Here is a 17,858-nt window from a genome sequence, read left to right on the forward strand (position 1 = left end):
CTCTGCACATAACAGACAACTTGGCAAATCTATGAAAAATGCCCAAGAAAGCAGTCTGACAGACATGAAATAGTATTTTTGCACGAAAGAATGTGATTCGTAAAAAGCTATCAGCTAAAAACTTGGCATATCTCAGCACAGTGTGCAGTGTGGCCTTCACAAATTTGGGGAAACTGGACCAGTAGAGGACAAAAGAAGAAGTGGCAGGTCTAAAAAAATCTATTTACAGCATACATTTTTTGGATATGACTCATCTTTTAGAAATTTAAAAAAAAAAAAAATCCAGCAAAGACCTGACACAGGGCTAGAGACTCTTCAGTTGATGAATAAGTGGACTGAAAATCAGTGGCAACAGGTCTTAAGGTGTGGTGAGTCGAAATCTGAAATTTTTGGTTCTAATCAGCCGCTTGTGAAAATTAACAGAAATGTGAAAGCAGAAAAGTATCATCAGACTTTAATCCACCATTTAAAACAATCTAGAAAGCATCTGATTGGCAGCACTTTCATTTTTCAGCAGGACAATAATCCTAAACGCTGCCAATTCAGTAAAAGCATACCCGGACAGAAAACCCCCATCAGTCATTGACTGGCCTTTCCCAAACCCCAGACCAGAACATTACTGAAGCAGTGTGAGATCATCTTGGCAGAGAACAGAAGAAACAACAGCCAACATCCAAAGACGAGAGTTGAATGTCCTTGAAGAAGCCCGGAGAACTATTCCTGAACACCAAAGAAATGACAGGAAAGCTGCCTTTTCTTGCAAAATATATTAAGAAATGATGGGGTGGCTAAAGACTTTTGCACAGGACTGTAAAACAGATGAGTAGAAATTAATAGCAGTGACTATTAAAGTGAAAATACAAGTTCCTAAACAGATAAAACAAAAGAGACAGTCACACACAACTATAAACATATACATTTAAGAATTGCACATGCAGAACATAGATGTCAATGACTTTATTCTAAGTGAAAATAAAAAAAATAATACAGTTATCAGACCTCAGCATATCATCAATGCCTCTCTCAGAGAGTTTTCATCCATACTAGTTCACGTGAAGAATTTGAAGATTTTAAACTTTCCTGAATTCCAGAGGTACTTATGCAACTAATGCATCCCAAAACATCTGTTTCATATCAACAATGGGAAACCTGTGTTAGCAGCAAAAAAGGGGGGGAAAAGGCTTTACTTTTTCCGTTAACACTAAGAAAAAAACATCCAAGTCGGCTTCATTTAGCCAGGGAAATGAAAAATGAAAGCAAACTCTTCTTTAAAGCAGCCAAAGAAACAGTATCTGCTCGTGATGAGCCTGTGGCCAGCACCAAGCGCTAAGCACGCCAGCACAGGCACGCACTTCCCATTATTCCTCTCTTTAACGGTAGCGATCACGTGACTTCATGGAAATCAAGTCTTCCAAAGGATTTCCCCCAGTCACAGAGGGCGCTACATTAACTTCATCTTTACGTCTTACAAAAACTGATCTTGCAGATGCATAAAACATCGTTTAAAGCTTAAATAGGCTTTAAAAAAAAGAAAAACAGTTACACATTCTGATAAGGAGGAATTCTAACTTAACACAAAACTAAGACACAGCTGTACATTTAGAAGCTCACATACAGAGTATTTATTTCAACAAATACAAATAATGCATGATCCAGATAACTGTAAACAATTTCTAGATGCAAGTGAAAATCTCAATTCAAAATTCCTGAAGCTTTCCTTTAAACACCAGTAGTGTCTGATCAGTATATACAGTATATATACTGGAAACTGCATTTTGTGGCATTTAAGTAGCAGAAAGCGTCACTATATTATTATAAAAGAATCACAAATCAGATAAGCTGTCACCGTCCCATCCTCCCACAGAGAGGGAGCTCAGACATTCACTCAGAGAATCATTTGGTCCTCCCTGCTCTTCTTCCTCATCCGACAGTCTGATCCTGGCTCCTGGCGAAAAATGAAATGTTTAACTCTACAGAAGAAAGTGAATATTTATAAGATAGTTGATAATATTCTTGGTAACTGGCATACTCTCACTGGCTGCCTTATTATGTTGATTCTCTGTGGCAAAGATTCAACAAAGTGCAGGAAACATTGCTCAGAAGCTTTGGTTCATGTTGCTAAACATCCATGATGTAAATCTCCCATCTCACTACAAAAATTGCTCTACTTGACTGAGATCTGGTGACTGTGGAGGCCGTTTGAGTAGAGTGAACTCATCTTCATGTTCAAGAAACCAGTTTGACATGATTTATAACATGATACCCTATCATGGAGATGTAGCGCTCATAAAGGGTCAGACATGCGCAACACCCAGGTAGGCTGTGGCATTTACACAATGCTTGGCTAGTACTAAAGACCAAAAGTGTGCCAAGAAAAACATGAAAAAATGATATCCTCGCACTAGCATCTACCTGTACTGTTGATCCAAGGCAGAATGGAGCCATGCTTTCATGTTGAATACTCCAAAATCTGTCAGTCTTCTATTGTCCAATTTTGGTGAGCCATCAGTTTCCCGTTCTTAGCTACAGGAGTGTCACCCAGTCTGCTGCTGTAGCCCATGTGCCTCAAAGTTTGATGTGTTGTATATTTAGAGATGCTCTTCTGCATATCTGGATTGAAATAAGCTGATTTGTGAGTTACTGTTGCCTTCCTATCAGCTTAAATCGGTCTGGCCATTCTCCTCTGACATTAACAAGGCATTTTCATTTTGCCTCTCACTGAAGACTTTCGTTTTCAAACGTTCTCTGTAAAGCCTAGAGATGCCTGTGTGGGAAAATCCCAGTAGATCAGCCATTTCTGAAATACCAGCCTATCTGTCACCAACAACTATGCCATGTTCAAAGTTACAAAAGTATCCTTCCTTCCTCATTCTGAGCCTCAGTGTGAACTTCAGCAGGTTATTTAACCATGTGCCTTAATGCAGTGACTTGGCACCGTTTGCGTGTTTATGCGTGCATATTCCCATGTATTTGTGTTTATGAGCAGTTGAACAGGTGTAATTAATAAAGTGTCCAGTGAATTTTTAGTTCACAGATGATTGTAAACTAAAATATAACATTTTTGAAGAAAGTTCCAAATAATTCCAAATGTTTTGCTGACTTGCTCCTCGGACTTTTCCTTCTCTGTGTTTGTGACCATGTGCACTTCTTAGCCTTTCTATGTGTTGATGCAGATGCATTAAAGGACCTGCAATTTCAAATATGTTACATTAAAAGTTTTGACTTCTCTTTCTTTTTAAAAAACATTTTCAATGTTCTCATTTTGAATAAAGTCTTCTTAAGTTCTCTGTATTGTAAGATCTTAACCTTACAATATGAAGCACTTTGATGCAACTGCTGTTGTGATTTTGCACCATATAAATAAAACTGAATTGAATTGAGAATTCTTTATCATTAAATAATATTATTTATGTTTTTTTAAATTAATAGTTTTTTCTTTTTTTGTTTTCCCTTTCTCAGTGTTTTTCTCTCTTTGCTTTCCTTAGTCGGTACTTTCCAACCCAAGGGGAATTTTCTTTTTTTTCTTCTCCACACTGTTGCCAGTTGTTTGCTTGGGATTCTCGAGTTCCTATCTATAATGTATTGGGAACTTTACAGTATAAATTACCATGAAATGATGGTTCTTATATTTTACATTTTAAAAAATATAAAGATGAGCTAAATATTGTGTCAAAAAGTTTTCATTTTAACTCTTTGCAAGTCTGAAAAGTAAACATGGAAATGAGCTGCTCGTTAAGTGCTTTCAAAATCTCCATACGTGACAACTATAATTATCTACATGTGCAGACTAGTTCAGATGCGTAAGGCGTAAGGGTGTTAGAAGGACATATTAAAAAGGGAAATAAGGTGGGATAAAATAAAGCGATGATCCTTAGGATATTTAAAATATTGTAACTTCAGCTATCACTTGATAGCTCACGTCTCACCTGGCTTCTCTGTTCTTTGGGACGGTTTTCTAGAATGTTTTGCACTGGTCTTGCGCTTGTTTTTTGACCCTGAAGAAACTTCCGATTGTGTTTTTGATAGATGATCCTCTCTGTCATTCTCAGGTGAGGCCACAGAAGCCTCAAAAAGTATGTCTCTTTTGTGGTTGTAGTCTATGACTTGGCACAAAGACAAAACAAATATACAAAACAAACCACAGTGTGAAAGCCGTTACTCAGCCGTTGCTCAATGACTCACTGTAAAGGACTGTAACAGGATAAGTCAGATGCTTATCAGTGAAAGTGGTTTACAAACAGTTTAGAAAAACAGAGAGATAGCACACAACAACAAGTTACATCTGAATTGTATTTATTTTATTTTGTTTTGGTTCTTCTCACCTGCTCGTATACACCTGTACTGCACGTTCATGTAGTGCTGGGTGACGAGGCGCCGGACATGCTCAGTGCTATAGGAAGCTGCAATGCTGTACAGATACTTCCTCTGAGCTGGTGTTAGTGCTGCATGCTAAGAGGCAGGCAGAGATCACTTTTCACTGGGATCCACACCGAACATATGAATCCACACGTGCAAACACATTTAGGTGTGGATGTTACAGAAGTTACAGAAGAAACAGAAATGTATGCTTTTGCCAGTGCTTCTAAAGTCCTCTGACTATGATGAGGGCACATTATTTGCTGATGATAGTGGACAAAAATGGTCTATAGCCCATACGATCAACAGTTTACCTTCAGAAATGAGGCTGTAGTCACACTTGTGGGGATTTGTATAGCTGTTAGGCGTTGATCAGCTGGTCTGCTGATTTTCAAACCGCTGTTGACGTTTCCAGCACTATTTTGAAATTCTGTTAGTAAATAGAAAACAGACATTTGGAAAAACTTGCATTTGAGGCTAATTGACATTTTTACTTAGAGGCAGGATGTGAGGAACTATGGAGCTTCAGGTGAAACAGAGAGACTGAATAAATCAAGCAGGAAATAATGCACAGGTACTGACCCGCCCCTCTGTGACTGTGACAAAAGGCAACGTTACCACAAAGAGATGAAAAATAGCTACAAAGATACTCAAAGCGACTCCACATTGACCAATAGGAGATGCAAAATAATCGTGTCTGTAATTTCAAAAATGAAAATTTAAAACGGAAGACAAAAAGATGACAATTTTTATGCCATATTGACTTATTTAACTAATGTAACACTGGTTAACTAATGGATGTTGGGTTCGGTTCTTCAGATGATTTCCTGTTGGATTTTGTGCCATGAAGGACTCTCAAATAAAAGATTTTAAAAGCTTAAAATCCACTCAAAGACTTCTGGAGTTTTCTGGAATTCTTGCACACAAATTTGACCCATTTTGATGTTTGACAGCTGTAAAAATGACATAAATCTTCTTTTTTTAACCTGAAATTTGATGACTTTTCCTTAAGTGACCCAAAATACATTTACTATAAGATTATAAAGTGGTTTATAGTAAAGAGAAACCTCATTAATTCTTATTAATTAAGCATTCTTCATCCATGTATTAATGTCAGGTATTTATACATTCTAAATAGATCTGTAGTTCAAAATTTGATATGAACATTAATTAAGGGAAATTTTTGCAGTAGGTCAAATTGACCAGGGTCATATTAGGTCATCTGGAATATAGTCTATATAGTCTGCAAGAACCCAGAGATTTGCACATGGGCTCAGTTACACTGTCAAACCAAAAGGACTTCTAATTAAAAATCAGCACAAGTGAGCTTTCTTCCTGTTACCTATCAGGCCTGACCCCGGTCAGATTCAGGTGTGGGATTTCACCTGGTTTCCACTTGTCCTCAATAACAAAAACCTTCCTCTCAAGTTTCAGTGCAGACAAGATGTAAGATGTTTGGTTTATTTAACCATGGAAGTAGCACATGCATATCTGAAATCTAACCCAAGGAAAAAGACTGAAATAGACACGATACAATGGATTCAATATGCAGAAGGGTTCAGTAGAGTGGCGTCACCGTGTGAGTTTCTTCATAAATCTGCTCATTTTTTTTTACTTTACTGCTCACTTGTTCATTTTTAATGATATGCAAAAATTTACACATACCCATTTTCACTGATGCATCAAAATAAACCTGCAACAGAAATGTATGAGTTATATTAACATAAAAATAAAATAAATGCAATAAAGATGGCATGTTCACTTTGGCATGGATTAAATTTCAAACATTACTTTACCTTGGCATAGCCTCATTATGATTGATCCCATGCAACACCTGGTTTTCTGCAGATTTCACTTGCTTTTTCAGTATGAAACGGCACACAAAGCCAAATAGTCCGTGCACAAGCAGCAGCAGCCAGTTTACCTTACCTTTAACACATATCGTCCACGCTGAGGCCAGTCTAGATAATTAAAGAAAAGAGGCGGTCTGATCTAAGGACTTTGAACAGTGGGCGTGTCCTTTCAAAGATGTTGCAATTATAAACTGAAAGAAAGATATGTTTAAATTAATATTGGTAACGTTAACTTAAAGATGTCCTGTAATGCTCAACATGGACAAAGAGTACACTGAGATCCTTGGAAAAAAGCAGCCGCGTTGGGCTGTGGTTATTATATTGTTTTACGCATGCACTACTCTAGTGGCTACTGGAGGCTTGCTCTAAAAGCAAATCAGTCCCTGTGAATCACTCCCATGGTACTCTCAGGGCCTCCCCCTTTTATAACAACTGTATGTTTATGTTTAATGATTTCTTTGTTTGTTCATTTGTCCTGTTTTTGCAGTTTTCTTTCCTGGAAAGATCCAACATTTTTAAACAATCATAATTCTTTTGAAAAATAAAATCTTCTGCATACATTTGAAGCTATCAGACTCTGAGAGGGCCATAAATAAGGTGAGCTCTTGTCCCCACAGCGAAGCTTTGTACAGTATTTTCGGTACTTTCATGTAACTATTGGAGCTCTTTTATCTCTTGACGACTCAGCTCCTAGTTAGATATTTGTGTAAACAAATTTCAAGTTGTAAAAATACACCTCATACTCCAGAGAGTCAGTGGGTGTTAAATTGTATTTTCAGTCCATGCAATAATCTTTTACCCAAACAATCAGATTGATTCTATTAAAGCATGCATCAAATAAAAATGCAGACTACTTGTGACTGTTTTACCATTTACCTTTCAAGTTTGCCGGCAGTGAGGGGATTATCCAGATCGTCTGCTTGCTGTTGTGCACGCCCATGTAGGGATAATCCCCGCCATGTTCATAACAGCTTTCTCTCCATAAAATATTTGTAATGGAAATTTCCTCAAGGTTTGCAGAATTAGACACGCCGACTGTAATTAGTTGAGGTAAACGGTTTGCAGCAAGCAGCATCAACAACTGCAGGAAAAATTTTAAAAATTTGAATGCAGGCAGTTTCATTGGCTCACAGAGGCAACTGTAAAGTGTGATGGCGTAACAGAAAGACTGAGCACCATCAATTGGGTGACTGAAAAATAAATAAAGGGAGCTAATATTTTACAAGATTATTTGCACATTATAGAGTAAGCTAAAGAAAATTCAGCCTCGTGTCCAATGTAGATACAGAGTAAACACATTAAATATCCTCCTGGACAAGGAGGGCTGCCATAAAGAAAGTAAATAATGTATGGTATGTATAAAGTAAATAAAATACCTTTTAAAATACCTATATTCATGCAAGACTGATATGATTAACTATAACTACTGCTTCTCTATAAATTGAATTCCTTTATTGATTCATAATTAAGCCCTTTCAAAGCAATTTTTAGCGAATATTAAAAATAACACTGATCATCTCGTTAACAGGCATTGTTCTTTTGGAAACCATTCCTGTGGATGTTCCTTTGACTCACAACAACTAGTTAAAACTGTTGTATTTGTTGTACTGTTGGGAGACGGTTTTCCTGGGGAAATTCCACTCCCAAGTCCACTCCTAGTCTCTCTCTCATACACCTCTCATCCAGTTGCTGACTTTCAATTCATCATCAAAATGAGATACAGCACCGAGGAGTTGTACTTTGTTGCAAACAATGGCAGTGACAACAGTAATTTTTTAATATAGCGCATTTCATTACACTTAACATAAAACCTAAAAACCTATGTAGGTCTACTATGCCTCAAGGCAATGGAATCAACAAAAGGCACACAGTGATTAAATATCAGCCTGTGAGAATAAAGAGGTTCTGAGTTTGCTTTTGAATGTAGACACGGCTCTGTTTGACCTCACGTCAGCAGACAGCTCGTTCCAAAGGACAGGAGCACAGTAACTGAAAGCACCAATGCACTAATTCTGGTTTAAAAGAGCTGCATTTGTATTAAAGATAGGTAAAGAGTAACAAAGAACACATCCTCAAGGATCCACTGTTCGAATTTTGATTTCTGCAGATCTAAAACTACTGAAATACAAACACATCTATCCTCATTGTGATAAAAATCAGTTAAGAACCTGATCTGTTAAACCAACTAAATCATGAAACCTTTGAATGCTGAGAAAATAAAGATCTGAGACAGGGCTACAGTTACCACTTAACAATTGATTTAAGTTTTTATTTTATTTTGAAATTGAACAGTGACATGTCTTCGTTGCACTTTCGTGTATCTCGTTGACATTACATGTACATTATCTTCTACCTGTATGTTACATGTACATGTATGTATATTTCATCTAAGTGTACATTATGTCTATGTTATGTCTACATTACAGGTGCACTTACCTTGTTGACGTTACATGTAAATTCCGTGTACGTACGTACGTATGTATGTATGTATGTATTTCGTGTACGTTGTTCGGCTTAAAAGTGAGGAAGTGTCCCGGGATGACCCGGTGTGGGAAGAAGCTATTGGTGCACCGTTTTCATGCTGATGTTAATGCCAGACGCACTAAGCAATTTATCTGTAGCTTTGTGTGGACTGCCATTTGCTGTGGTTCCCAAAAACTTCCACATTTGCAATAATATCACCCACAGAAATTTCACAAACTCACTTGTTGTAATGGTGACACATTATAGAACGCACTCAAATTCACTGAGCTCTATAGTCTTTCACAAATATTTGTAAAAGCAGATTGCAAGCCAGGTGATTTTATACAGTTTTAGGGCCAAAAACACCTGAATTCAAAGAGGTGTGACCCAGTACTTTTGTACATATAGTGTACCTGTTGCCATATTTTGTCAGCTACTTTACAGATTAAAAATGTCTGTTATGTTCAACATAAATCAGTACTGCAGTTTTACTTTACTTTGCATGCCTACACATACACACATTTCTTTTTTTTCTTTTCACTCTGACTCATTACATTGGCATTGATAGTTATTTATAGACAAAGTCCTAAGGGCAGAGCCAAAGAATGTCTCCAACTCACTTTCCTGCTGTTGCTTTTTTAAGGTTACTACATAATTGTAGGTTGCATATGTAATAAGTACACACAGTATTCTTTGACTGATTCTTAATGAACAGATTTCATGTAGTTTTCATGTGTGCAAGTTAAAGTGGGACTCGTTTTACACTGTAGTACAACGACTCATTCAGCAATGTGTAACCACAGTGTTCACACTTTAACCCCCCAAAGTGATATATTATTTAAATGTTAGGATGTTTTCACAAATTTCACAAAAGTTAGGACAACAGGCTTTCTTCGGCGAGTTGTAGGTATTATTGTTGTTATTATTATTACACATTGCATCATTGCTGTTAGGATGATGTCAAATGATGCAGAAACGAAAGCATTTTGTACAGTCGCAGTGATGCTACGGGAAAATCCCTTCGACTGCTTTATAAGCTCCACACCACACAGCGCTGCCAGGAGTGCATTACTGAAACGTGACACTGCATGTGTTCAAGCATCGTCTTTGCTAAAAGAGCGAGCAGTTAAAGTCGATATGAAGAAGATTTTCAGCAGAAAGAAGAAGATTCGGATGAGTGAGGGCAAGAAACCCTTAATAGAAAATAACAACAACATACAAGACGGTAAGAGCGCTTTACTATTATTACTGTGGGAATCCTTCATCTGTATAGTTTATATGTAGCAAGGAATAATAACTGGAATCATCCACGGACTGGCTATTTTATATTTGTTTGAAATAATTGCTATTTATTGATTGATTGTTACTGATAGGCCATTAACTCAGAAATAAAAACTAGTTTAACACACGAGCAGCACAAGCTGTTGCTGAAGCGGCAACAAAGTAACGTTGCAATATTTGCATATCAGCGCAGCTTAGCCTCAGGTATGCAGGGTATTCCCAAACAAACCACAACAAATATGTCCCAACATGCATTCCCAAGTTAATATCGATAAGTGTCGAGGCTTCCAAGTTCACACTTAAATTTCATCATAAGTGCTGGTTTTACTTCCTCCTATCCGAAAACAAAGCGAATTTTATGTTTGGATATGATTAAGTGAAAAAACATGCACTGTAGCCAGAAACTAGCCACAAGCTACAAGTGGAATGTCAAGATTAAAGGAAGTAGACAATAAGACTCATAACCAATGGCATCAGGTGACTATCACCAATGTTAACACTCTCGAGGCAGGCGTTGCCGATTTGCGACAGTTAAAAACTAACAACCTGATTACCCCACATAAATATTTTATGAGTTTTTTTTTTTACTCAGAAGTACCACTGCAGGACTTGGTTGTGCATCAGCAACAAAAAACTTAATTTGAGCCTGAGAGGGTTAAAACTGACACCTATTAGTCCTTCTCAAAGGGACCAACTCAGTGGTAGACACTGTTGTCTTGATGGAAAAAAAAAATCACCTGAGCTCAAATGGAAAGAGCATCAGGAGTAAGGATGAGCTTGATAAATTGCTTAGTCTCTGGCACTTCATTCATTCACAATTACATCACCCAGGCTTTTAGAAGCTGGCAAACTCTGACAGGCTCATTGTCACAGATCTTGGCCGAGTCACAGCAAGAATTTTACCTTACCTCGTCTGACACGGTGCCCCTTTTTATCAGAAAAAAAATATATAAAATATAACCCCTTCATTTGGCTTGGATCAAGTCAAAACATGAAACAAATGTAGAGTTCACATGTTTGTTTGTTCTTTCTGGCTCTTTCATAGGACATGACTGTGCAGGTCATGGGTGTGAGAACCCTTTGGCCCAGAACTCCTTTAACTCTGCAGAGGAGCAATCCATGCAGAGACAACAAAGCAGCTCACTTATGGATCTCATTCAGTGTCTTGGGGTGTCCTCTGAAAGCCTTTACAACCTCATAGAGGCTAATTTGGGACAACAGAGTGTCATTGAATGGTCCAACCCTCAGACATTCAATATCCTGAACAAAATGCTCCAGGAGATCAAATCTGTCAAGCAATGCCTGCAACTGATGGACTGGGTCCAACATAAATATCCGAGGTATTTATGTGCCAGCTTACTTTTTTTTGTTTAACTAGCCACATCAGCTCAGTGCTGTTGTGTGCATTTGTACCTTTAAATATAGATTTGGTGAAGATCAAACCAATGACGCACTTGGATGTTAAGCTGGTTGTTGGGCGTGTCTTCCAGCCCAGATGCCAGAATATGCAAATGAGCATTTTGAATGGTCAGTAAGACCTAAGTAACTATATAACAACCAATCTAGTCACCATTCACATACATCTATGAAAACTAGCGTTCAAATTTATAGTTAAGCACAAAAGGTAAGAAAAAATATGAACTATGATCATCACTTCTAGAGCTCTCGGATTAATTCAGTGTGTTATTTCTGTTTTATGTGTTCAAAATTTAAGCATAAATACAGAGATTTGCTATAAAATCCTGGCATATAGCAAACTGGTTCAGTCTGCTTTTATTCATTGTTATTCACAATATCTTCAACCTGTTATTTCAAAAACAGGGAATTAAAATGTTAAAGCAGGTTTCATCATATCAATAGGGAATTAGGATTGAAAGCATTTGTCTCTTGTCTGAATGTTAGCTGTTAACACATGCTGGTGCTCACTTCTGATGTGGGTATTTTCTGGTACTTTCCAAGCAGGGAGGTGCTTTTTAGTTCAGACCAAAAGCTGTTCTGTGAATGGAAAGACAAGGCAAAGGAGAAGCTGCTTCAAAGTGTGCAGGTAAGAATACCAATATAACTTATCATACATTTTATGAGCCAGACAATCTTTGGTGACACACACACACACACACACACACACACACACACACACACACACACACACACACACACACTGATATCATTCAAGGTTGTTTTCTACACAGCCTCTGTGTAGCTAGGTGTGTCTTTACAAATACTATTTGTTTTTTTTTGTTTTTTTTAAATACCCAAATATCAGGTATATTCAATATAAGCATCAGCATTAAGCATAATTAACCATCAGCAAAATCACAAATAAATTATGATTTTGTGTTTTTCCAAGTCTTGTTCAAAAACATGTATAATCATGTGTTGGTGACACATTTCTAATGCTTCACATTCCTGACACTATTATGCCAAGGTCAAAGCTAGATCATGTCTACAGACACAAAATCAAAACCTTTTCACTACACAAATCACATTTCTCATTTAACATATTGACCCAACTTGTATTTTGAGTTATGTTTGATTAAAAATAATGATGATTAGCAAACGCACACAAACTCTGTTTCCGGATGTTTAGCCTTTTCTCAGATGTAGTGAGAGGTAAGCCAGTGGGACTTCAGTCTCTATCTGTCCCACCTCTCTCAACACTTCTCACGCAGAGGTTGTTATTGTGTGCCAGTGTAAACCACAGCTGTGGGACCAAGTTATTTCCTGGAAGTGTAACACTTTCCCCACAATCCCTTTGGTGGCAGTGTTGCTCTTTGGTTTGAAAGGTGTGAGCAACCTCAGGCCTTAACCAGATCAAAGAACAGATGCATAGAAGTAGTTGAGAAAAAAAAAAGCCACAATCTCAGCCCCTGTTCACAAGTAGACTGGCTCATGATCGCCATATAAATGAACTGGAAATGAAAATGTTTCTAAACGCAGTATTTGCATTACTTCATTGAGTCTTCTTTGAATATGAGTTAGTAAGCAAAGTGGTTTATACATTTTAAGTATCTGTAGGAGTCATGCAGGTACTAAAAGTGCTCAAAGTTGACTTGACTTTCTGAAACTTCAGCCCAATCAGATGTCACAAGAAGAAAAGGAACAGAAACACTGTTACAATCATCTGTAAGAAAAACAGGCCAGACAGTAATCTGATATCAACAGCCTGCTGGGAGAAAGTGTCACTCAGTAAGTCTGTCAGATCCCTCAATGACACATTTAAATGAAAGCAACAACGTCCATCCTCTCAGCAGTACAAATGTACAAAATAGAAACCAAACTACTCTGAACCAAAATGGCCACTAGAGTTAACCTCAACTGACATGAGCAAAATTGGCCTCAGGGCTCACTTCATTAAAAATATGCAAAGTTACATTTCTAATTTGGGACATGGTGTTTCCCTGGTAGAATCTCAGATTGTATGCCTGATAGAAAGTAAGCTTACAGTCTACTTCTGTGTCGTTTTTGTCCACAGAAAGAGATCAGAGAGTCGCTGGACAAAATCCTGCAGAATGAGACCGGCATAGCTCCAAACTGCATAGAAGAAGATTATGTTAAACTTTATGTGGACACTATCCAGGTAAGAAAAATGCTCTTCAGCAGGAGCGTCAGATGAGTTTTATATCATAGGTCACATACAGGGCACTTTTTGTCAGTCTAATGAAGTTTATGCATTTAGTCCATGAGTTAGCTGAAAATACAATGTTAACAGTATGTCTCAGTTTTTCTGCATGACAGAGAAATGCTGTTGTAGTAAATGACAGGAATGCTAAAAGTTTTCTGTGAAATTATAGAAAATGTTCTGGTAGATCATTGCAAAGAAAGTTTATTTGAAATTTCTGTTGTAAATAGTGAAAAACTGTTAGTGACCTATCATATCATTTGTCCCTCTTGAAGTGTATTAATGCCGTACCCAGAGAAGCACAAAAACTCCTTCCAGAACTGCACGATGAAGTGCAAGAAATTTGTTTCCAAGAGTTTCGAACATTTGTCAAGAGGTGAGTCTTTATCTTTTCTTCAGAAATAGGTGATTCATCACGTCTGAGATTTTGAGATTTGATGAAACTCATGTTTTTTTTTTCACTGTGTATTCTCTTTGGTTTGTAGGTACAGTGAAGAGCAGTATGTCGATCTTAAAAAATGGGCACAAACTGACAACCCAGAAACAATACACTTCCTCAAAACACTGAAAACATGTAAGGAACTCAGGTGAGTGGTTTCTGTGTTTCTGTGGCAAATGTTAATTCAGTTTCTTTGAGCCCTATAATTGAATCAAAATACTTATTCACCACTGGATATCTACTTGAAGGCTTAACATGCTGTAGAACATGATGATCAAAGCTGATGCCTGTTTTATAAATATTTTATGCTGTTTCTTTCAGGAAGTATGCTCAGACGATTGGTACGGGAGTCACACCTTCTCTTGTCAAAGAAACTGTGGAAACACTGGAGAACCTGGAGCAGTCTACTTTAACATTCCTGATGGAAATTATAACTGTTATTGCAGAGGTATCTATCCATCCTAACCACAGATTAAAAAAAATATATATATAGGTAAATATATTTTCTTCTATTAATACGACATTTTCTGTCCGGCAGAACCACTTTAAAGATTTCTTCAGATCGGGCAGCAACTTGAACCACTTTGTTTACCGTGTTTACAGTCACTTCCCCACACTGCCCTATGTTATGGATGAGAAAAAAGTAAGAAAATTCCCAGATGTCAAATATACACAAATTTACCTGTAGTTGTTTTTTTAAACCGATTCAGTCAAACTGCATTCATGTTGTCTTTATGTGTCTCAGGAGGTGGTGGATGAGGCCTATAAGATCATCGCCCGCACTTATGTCGAACATCTTATAACAAACAAGCAGAGAACCCTGAAGGGCCGATGGGCTCCTAATATTGGTGAACAAATACATGAAGATGCAAACCATCTTCACAAGAGCATTTCACTCTTGGTGAGATCAACAAGTTGCAAACAGTCTGCTTATTGTTATGTGAATGACGTTTTACCAAAAGAGCAACTGGAAAAAAATCTTAACCTTGACATGAATTCCTGTCATACTTTTTTGTGATTTATCAGGCTCCCGGTGTCCACGAGTGGCGCAAGATGATGCTGGGCATCCAAGAGGTGTTGGACTGCACATCCATTGATGCACTGAAGATAATAATGGCACGTCTACAGCAGGACTATTTCAGAAAGAGGTAAAATGATCTCTTACCTGTATCAATACAAACATGTTTACACACCTTCTCAGTAAAGGCCTCAGCCTCTCGCTGATAGGAAAGAGGGTGCTGCATCGATAGCCTCCTTCTGACTGCTCTGACCAGCAGATTTCTGTAGTTTCCTTCAGAGACACAGACTTATTTTCAAACTGTAGTGCAATTTGACACATGCTGGAAATGTAAGTCAAAGTACGCTTCTTCCATGTTATGAGCAAACTATGGGCAACCACAGCAATCTGCTTGCAACCAAAGCAATTGCAAGGACAGGAAGCAACATCCCTGACCAACTGGTTGTGAAACCCATTTTCACCAAGAGACCATGGGATCACTAAGAGCCCTAAGGATTTTTCTTGATATGACTATTTCACTGCTGTAAAACAAATGTAAATATAACTATAGATCATAATTAGGAGCTTCCATAGATAACCTATTTGATCGAGCAGTCAACAGTCTCATTGCTACACTCCCCTTGAAAATGCACACAAATTTGTGCTTCATTCAGTCGTTTTTAGTAACGTCTTACCAGCTTGCACGTGTAAAACACACTTCCCCAGCAGAGCAGCTATATTCTCAATTCGTCAAACATCCCTCATGTCTATTTTCTGGATGCAAACACTTGGCACAAAACAGTTGTGCGCAGTTTAGCTCATCCTTCCAGATGACAGTGTGCAAAGAGGTCATCAAGGAAAACATCTTTTCTAGATGCCTTATTTTATACTTTTAATCTTGTAAATATTGTTCTTCGCTGTATAAAAGAAAAGAAAAACTCTTTTAAATGAATAGACCTGTCTAACAGAATAATTTATGTGTCACTAACTCTGTGGGGTTTCTTCTTTGACTACAGTGAGGACTTCAAGTTCCTGAACAAGTTGCTGAAGTGGAAGGGTCTTTCTAATGGCGATGTCAACGAGGTGCTGGACGCTCTTCCCGGCAGTGAATCCAGACCTATTTGCAGGTCCTGTTTCTCCTGCCTTACCTGCTGGTGACGGCTTAGTTGGGCAACACGGGATGAAGCGCAACAAAAAGATCAATGCTGATTGTTACATGTTTGTTTATGAAACATAAAAAAGACAGCAGGTGGAGTTTGGCTGCGGGAGCATTATAAGCTGTGCAATTTCAAATGGCACAAAAAAGTTTTGGTGAAAGAGCTTTTTAGTGACATTTAGTAGCAGCAAAATGTGTGTTTTTTACTCTTACTCTGTATTACAGTAAACAACAGTAATGGTTGTTTATGTACTTGAATTTGCTTTGTTTACTGAAGTTAGTGAAAGAAATGTTTAGATCATGTTTTTAAAAAATATTTTAATATTTATTACATTTTATTTATGAAGGTACAAACATACATTTCTACAGAGTGAGGCGATTTAAAAGCCCACCTATTATTCCGTTATCTACACTGAGACTGCTCCTGCCTTGTTAATAAACATGCAAAACCTCATTGTCTGATAATGAAGCACAAGCTCCTGGGATTATTTCTACTGCCTAGCAAGCTGTAATATTACAAATTCCATTAAAAATTCTCAAAAAAGGTGACAAATGCTCACACACAGGTCCCGTTTAATGACCCGAAGTAGCAGATGAGTCAGATGAGCATGAGCTGCCTGTGTAAGTCATCACTGCCCCCTGATGGGGACTCACTTCCCCAGCCTGAACTGCAATTTTTGCCACTTCAGCTTTGGCCTCATTTTTCTGCTGTTGACAACTACTTACAACACACACACACACTTCCTAAACTGCTAATTTTGAACAAGAAAAACAAGGAATAATTAAAAATAGATATGATGAGTGTAAAAATATAACACAGGCTGAATGCAACACAGTTGCTACAGTCCAGGCTGTGAAGTAAAGTTACCACAAAGCTGTAAGAGTGTGCATGTGCAGGTTAATGGAACAGTGAAGGCATAACTGCAGCTGTGTTATTCCCTTAAACGAACGTGTTGCTTAGATGTAATCTTTGGGCATCTAGAAAAATTGTAGCTTTCTTTCAGTTGTAACCTTTGACCCTGGCTTCTCTGACAGACACGATGGAAAAACAATCTCCAAGGAAATACCTGAGTCTGTTGCTAGAAAGCCATGATCCATAGAGTAAGCAGTCAGCAGACTAGCTGATAGGTTCCTGTAATGTCTCAAATGTGGCTTATACTGTTTCCAGGACATGGGAATGTATGGTTTTGATGCAGTTTCTTTGTTCTATTTCTGTTGAAGAAACCTGACTTTTGTTGTCCTTAGTAATTCTGAATTTTCTTTGAACTGTGTACTGTTCTTCAGATTATGTGCCTTCTACACAAAATCTCAACGTTCTGAAATTGCTTTAATCTTTACCTGCTACTTTGCGTGAACCTCCTCCATCAGCTCTGGTTTATGGTTTTACGTTTTAAGCCTCTCTGTTCAATGACTTTTCTTCGTGAAAGAAATGATTCTGTACATTCCCACGATCGTTCTGTTGCTAAAGACTGACTGTGATGAATAAACTTCAATTTAAAAACAAATGACAGTATAGTCTTTGCGCCACCAGCAAACACCACTAGATGGAGACCAACATCACCATAGTAAAATGAGACTAGCTGGTCCCATGTTCTAGTTTTCATAGGGAGAAAAATCTGACGAATCTTTAGACAAAACAAACAGTAAGTTTATTATGTTTTGCAACACTATGGATATTTCTCTTCTTCAGCTAT

General features: G+C 37.8%; 2 protein-coding genes across 4 annotated transcripts; one reads left to right on the forward strand and one right to left on the reverse strand.

Annotated features, from left to right (window-relative positions):
- Positions 1–1,005: 1,005 nt before the first annotated feature.
- fam216a (family with sequence similarity 216 member A) lies at positions 1,006–6,275 on the reverse strand. 3 transcript variants are annotated; one of them, XM_085343086.1, is made up of 7 exons: positions 6,153–6,275; positions 6,022–6,049; positions 4,671–4,786; positions 4,323–4,449; positions 3,927–4,103; positions 2,413–2,610; positions 1,908–1,945 (listed from the first exon to the last, which is right to left on the reverse strand). In XM_085343086.1, the coding sequence occupies exons 2-6, from the start codon at positions 6,023–6,025 to the stop codon at positions 2,474–2,476; spliced, it is 561 nt and encodes a 186-aa protein (XP_085199212.1). In that variant the 5' UTR covers positions 6,026–6,049; positions 6,153–6,275; the 3' UTR covers positions 1,908–1,945; positions 2,413–2,473. The 3 variants fall into 3 exon arrangements, with proteins under 3 accessions (XP_085199210.1, XP_085199212.1, XP_085199209.1); XM_085343083.1 differs by lacking the exons at positions 6,022–6,049; positions 6,153–6,275 and having other exon boundaries at positions 4,671–5,065; XM_085343084.1 differs by lacking the exons at positions 2,413–2,610; positions 6,022–6,049; positions 6,153–6,275 and having other exon boundaries at positions 1,006–1,945; positions 4,671–5,063.
- Positions 6,276–9,802: 3,527 nt separating this feature from the next.
- Positions 9,803–16,191, forward strand: LOC146611631 (uncharacterized). Its single transcript, XM_085343302.1, has 11 exons — positions 9,803–9,897; positions 10,999–11,293; positions 11,916–11,997; positions 13,426–13,530; positions 13,848–13,948; positions 14,058–14,159; positions 14,333–14,459; positions 14,550–14,654; positions 14,757–14,912; positions 15,038–15,159; positions 16,025–16,191. The coding sequence occupies exons 1-11, from the start codon at positions 9,810–9,812 to the stop codon at positions 16,164–16,166; spliced, it is 1,425 nt and encodes a 474-aa protein (XP_085199428.1). The 5' UTR covers positions 9,803–9,809; the 3' UTR covers positions 16,167–16,191.
- The last annotated feature ends 1,667 nt before the right edge of the window (positions 16,192–17,858 follow it).

The sequence above is a fragment of the Diplotaxodon limnothrissa genome, linkage group LG19 (assembly GCF_057381915.1).
Source record: "Diplotaxodon limnothrissa isolate DT_005_m linkage group LG19, D_limnothrissa_male_GT1.1, whole genome shotgun sequence".
NCBI classification, from domain to species: Eukaryota; Metazoa; Chordata; class Actinopteri; order Cichliformes; family Cichlidae; genus Diplotaxodon; species Diplotaxodon limnothrissa.

Coding starts and splice junctions, on each gene's coding strand:
- fam216a (XM_085343083.1), bottom strand. CDS start 4,844: ATGTCAATTAGCCTCAAATGCAAGTTTTTCCAAATGTCTGTTTTCTAT. Junction 4,104..4,322: donor GTACAGGTGTATACGAGCAG/GTGAGAAGAACC, acceptor CTTTGTGCCAAG/TCATAGACTACAACCACAAA. Junction 2,611..3,926: donor CCAAAGAACAGAGAAGCCAG/GTGAGACGTGAG, acceptor ATTTCAATCCAG/ATATGCAGAAGAGCATCTCT.
- LOC146611631 (XM_085343302.1), top strand. CDS start 9,810: ATGAAGAAGATTTTCAGCAGAAAGAAGAAGATTCGGATGAGTGAGGGC. Junction 11,998..13,425: donor AGCTGCTTCAAAGTGTGCAG/GTAAGAATACCA, acceptor TTTTGTCCACAG/AAAGAGATCAGAGAGTCGCT. Junction 14,460..14,549: donor TTATAACTGTTATTGCAGAG/GTATCTATCCAT, acceptor TCTGTCCGGCAG/AACCACTTTAAAGATTTCTT.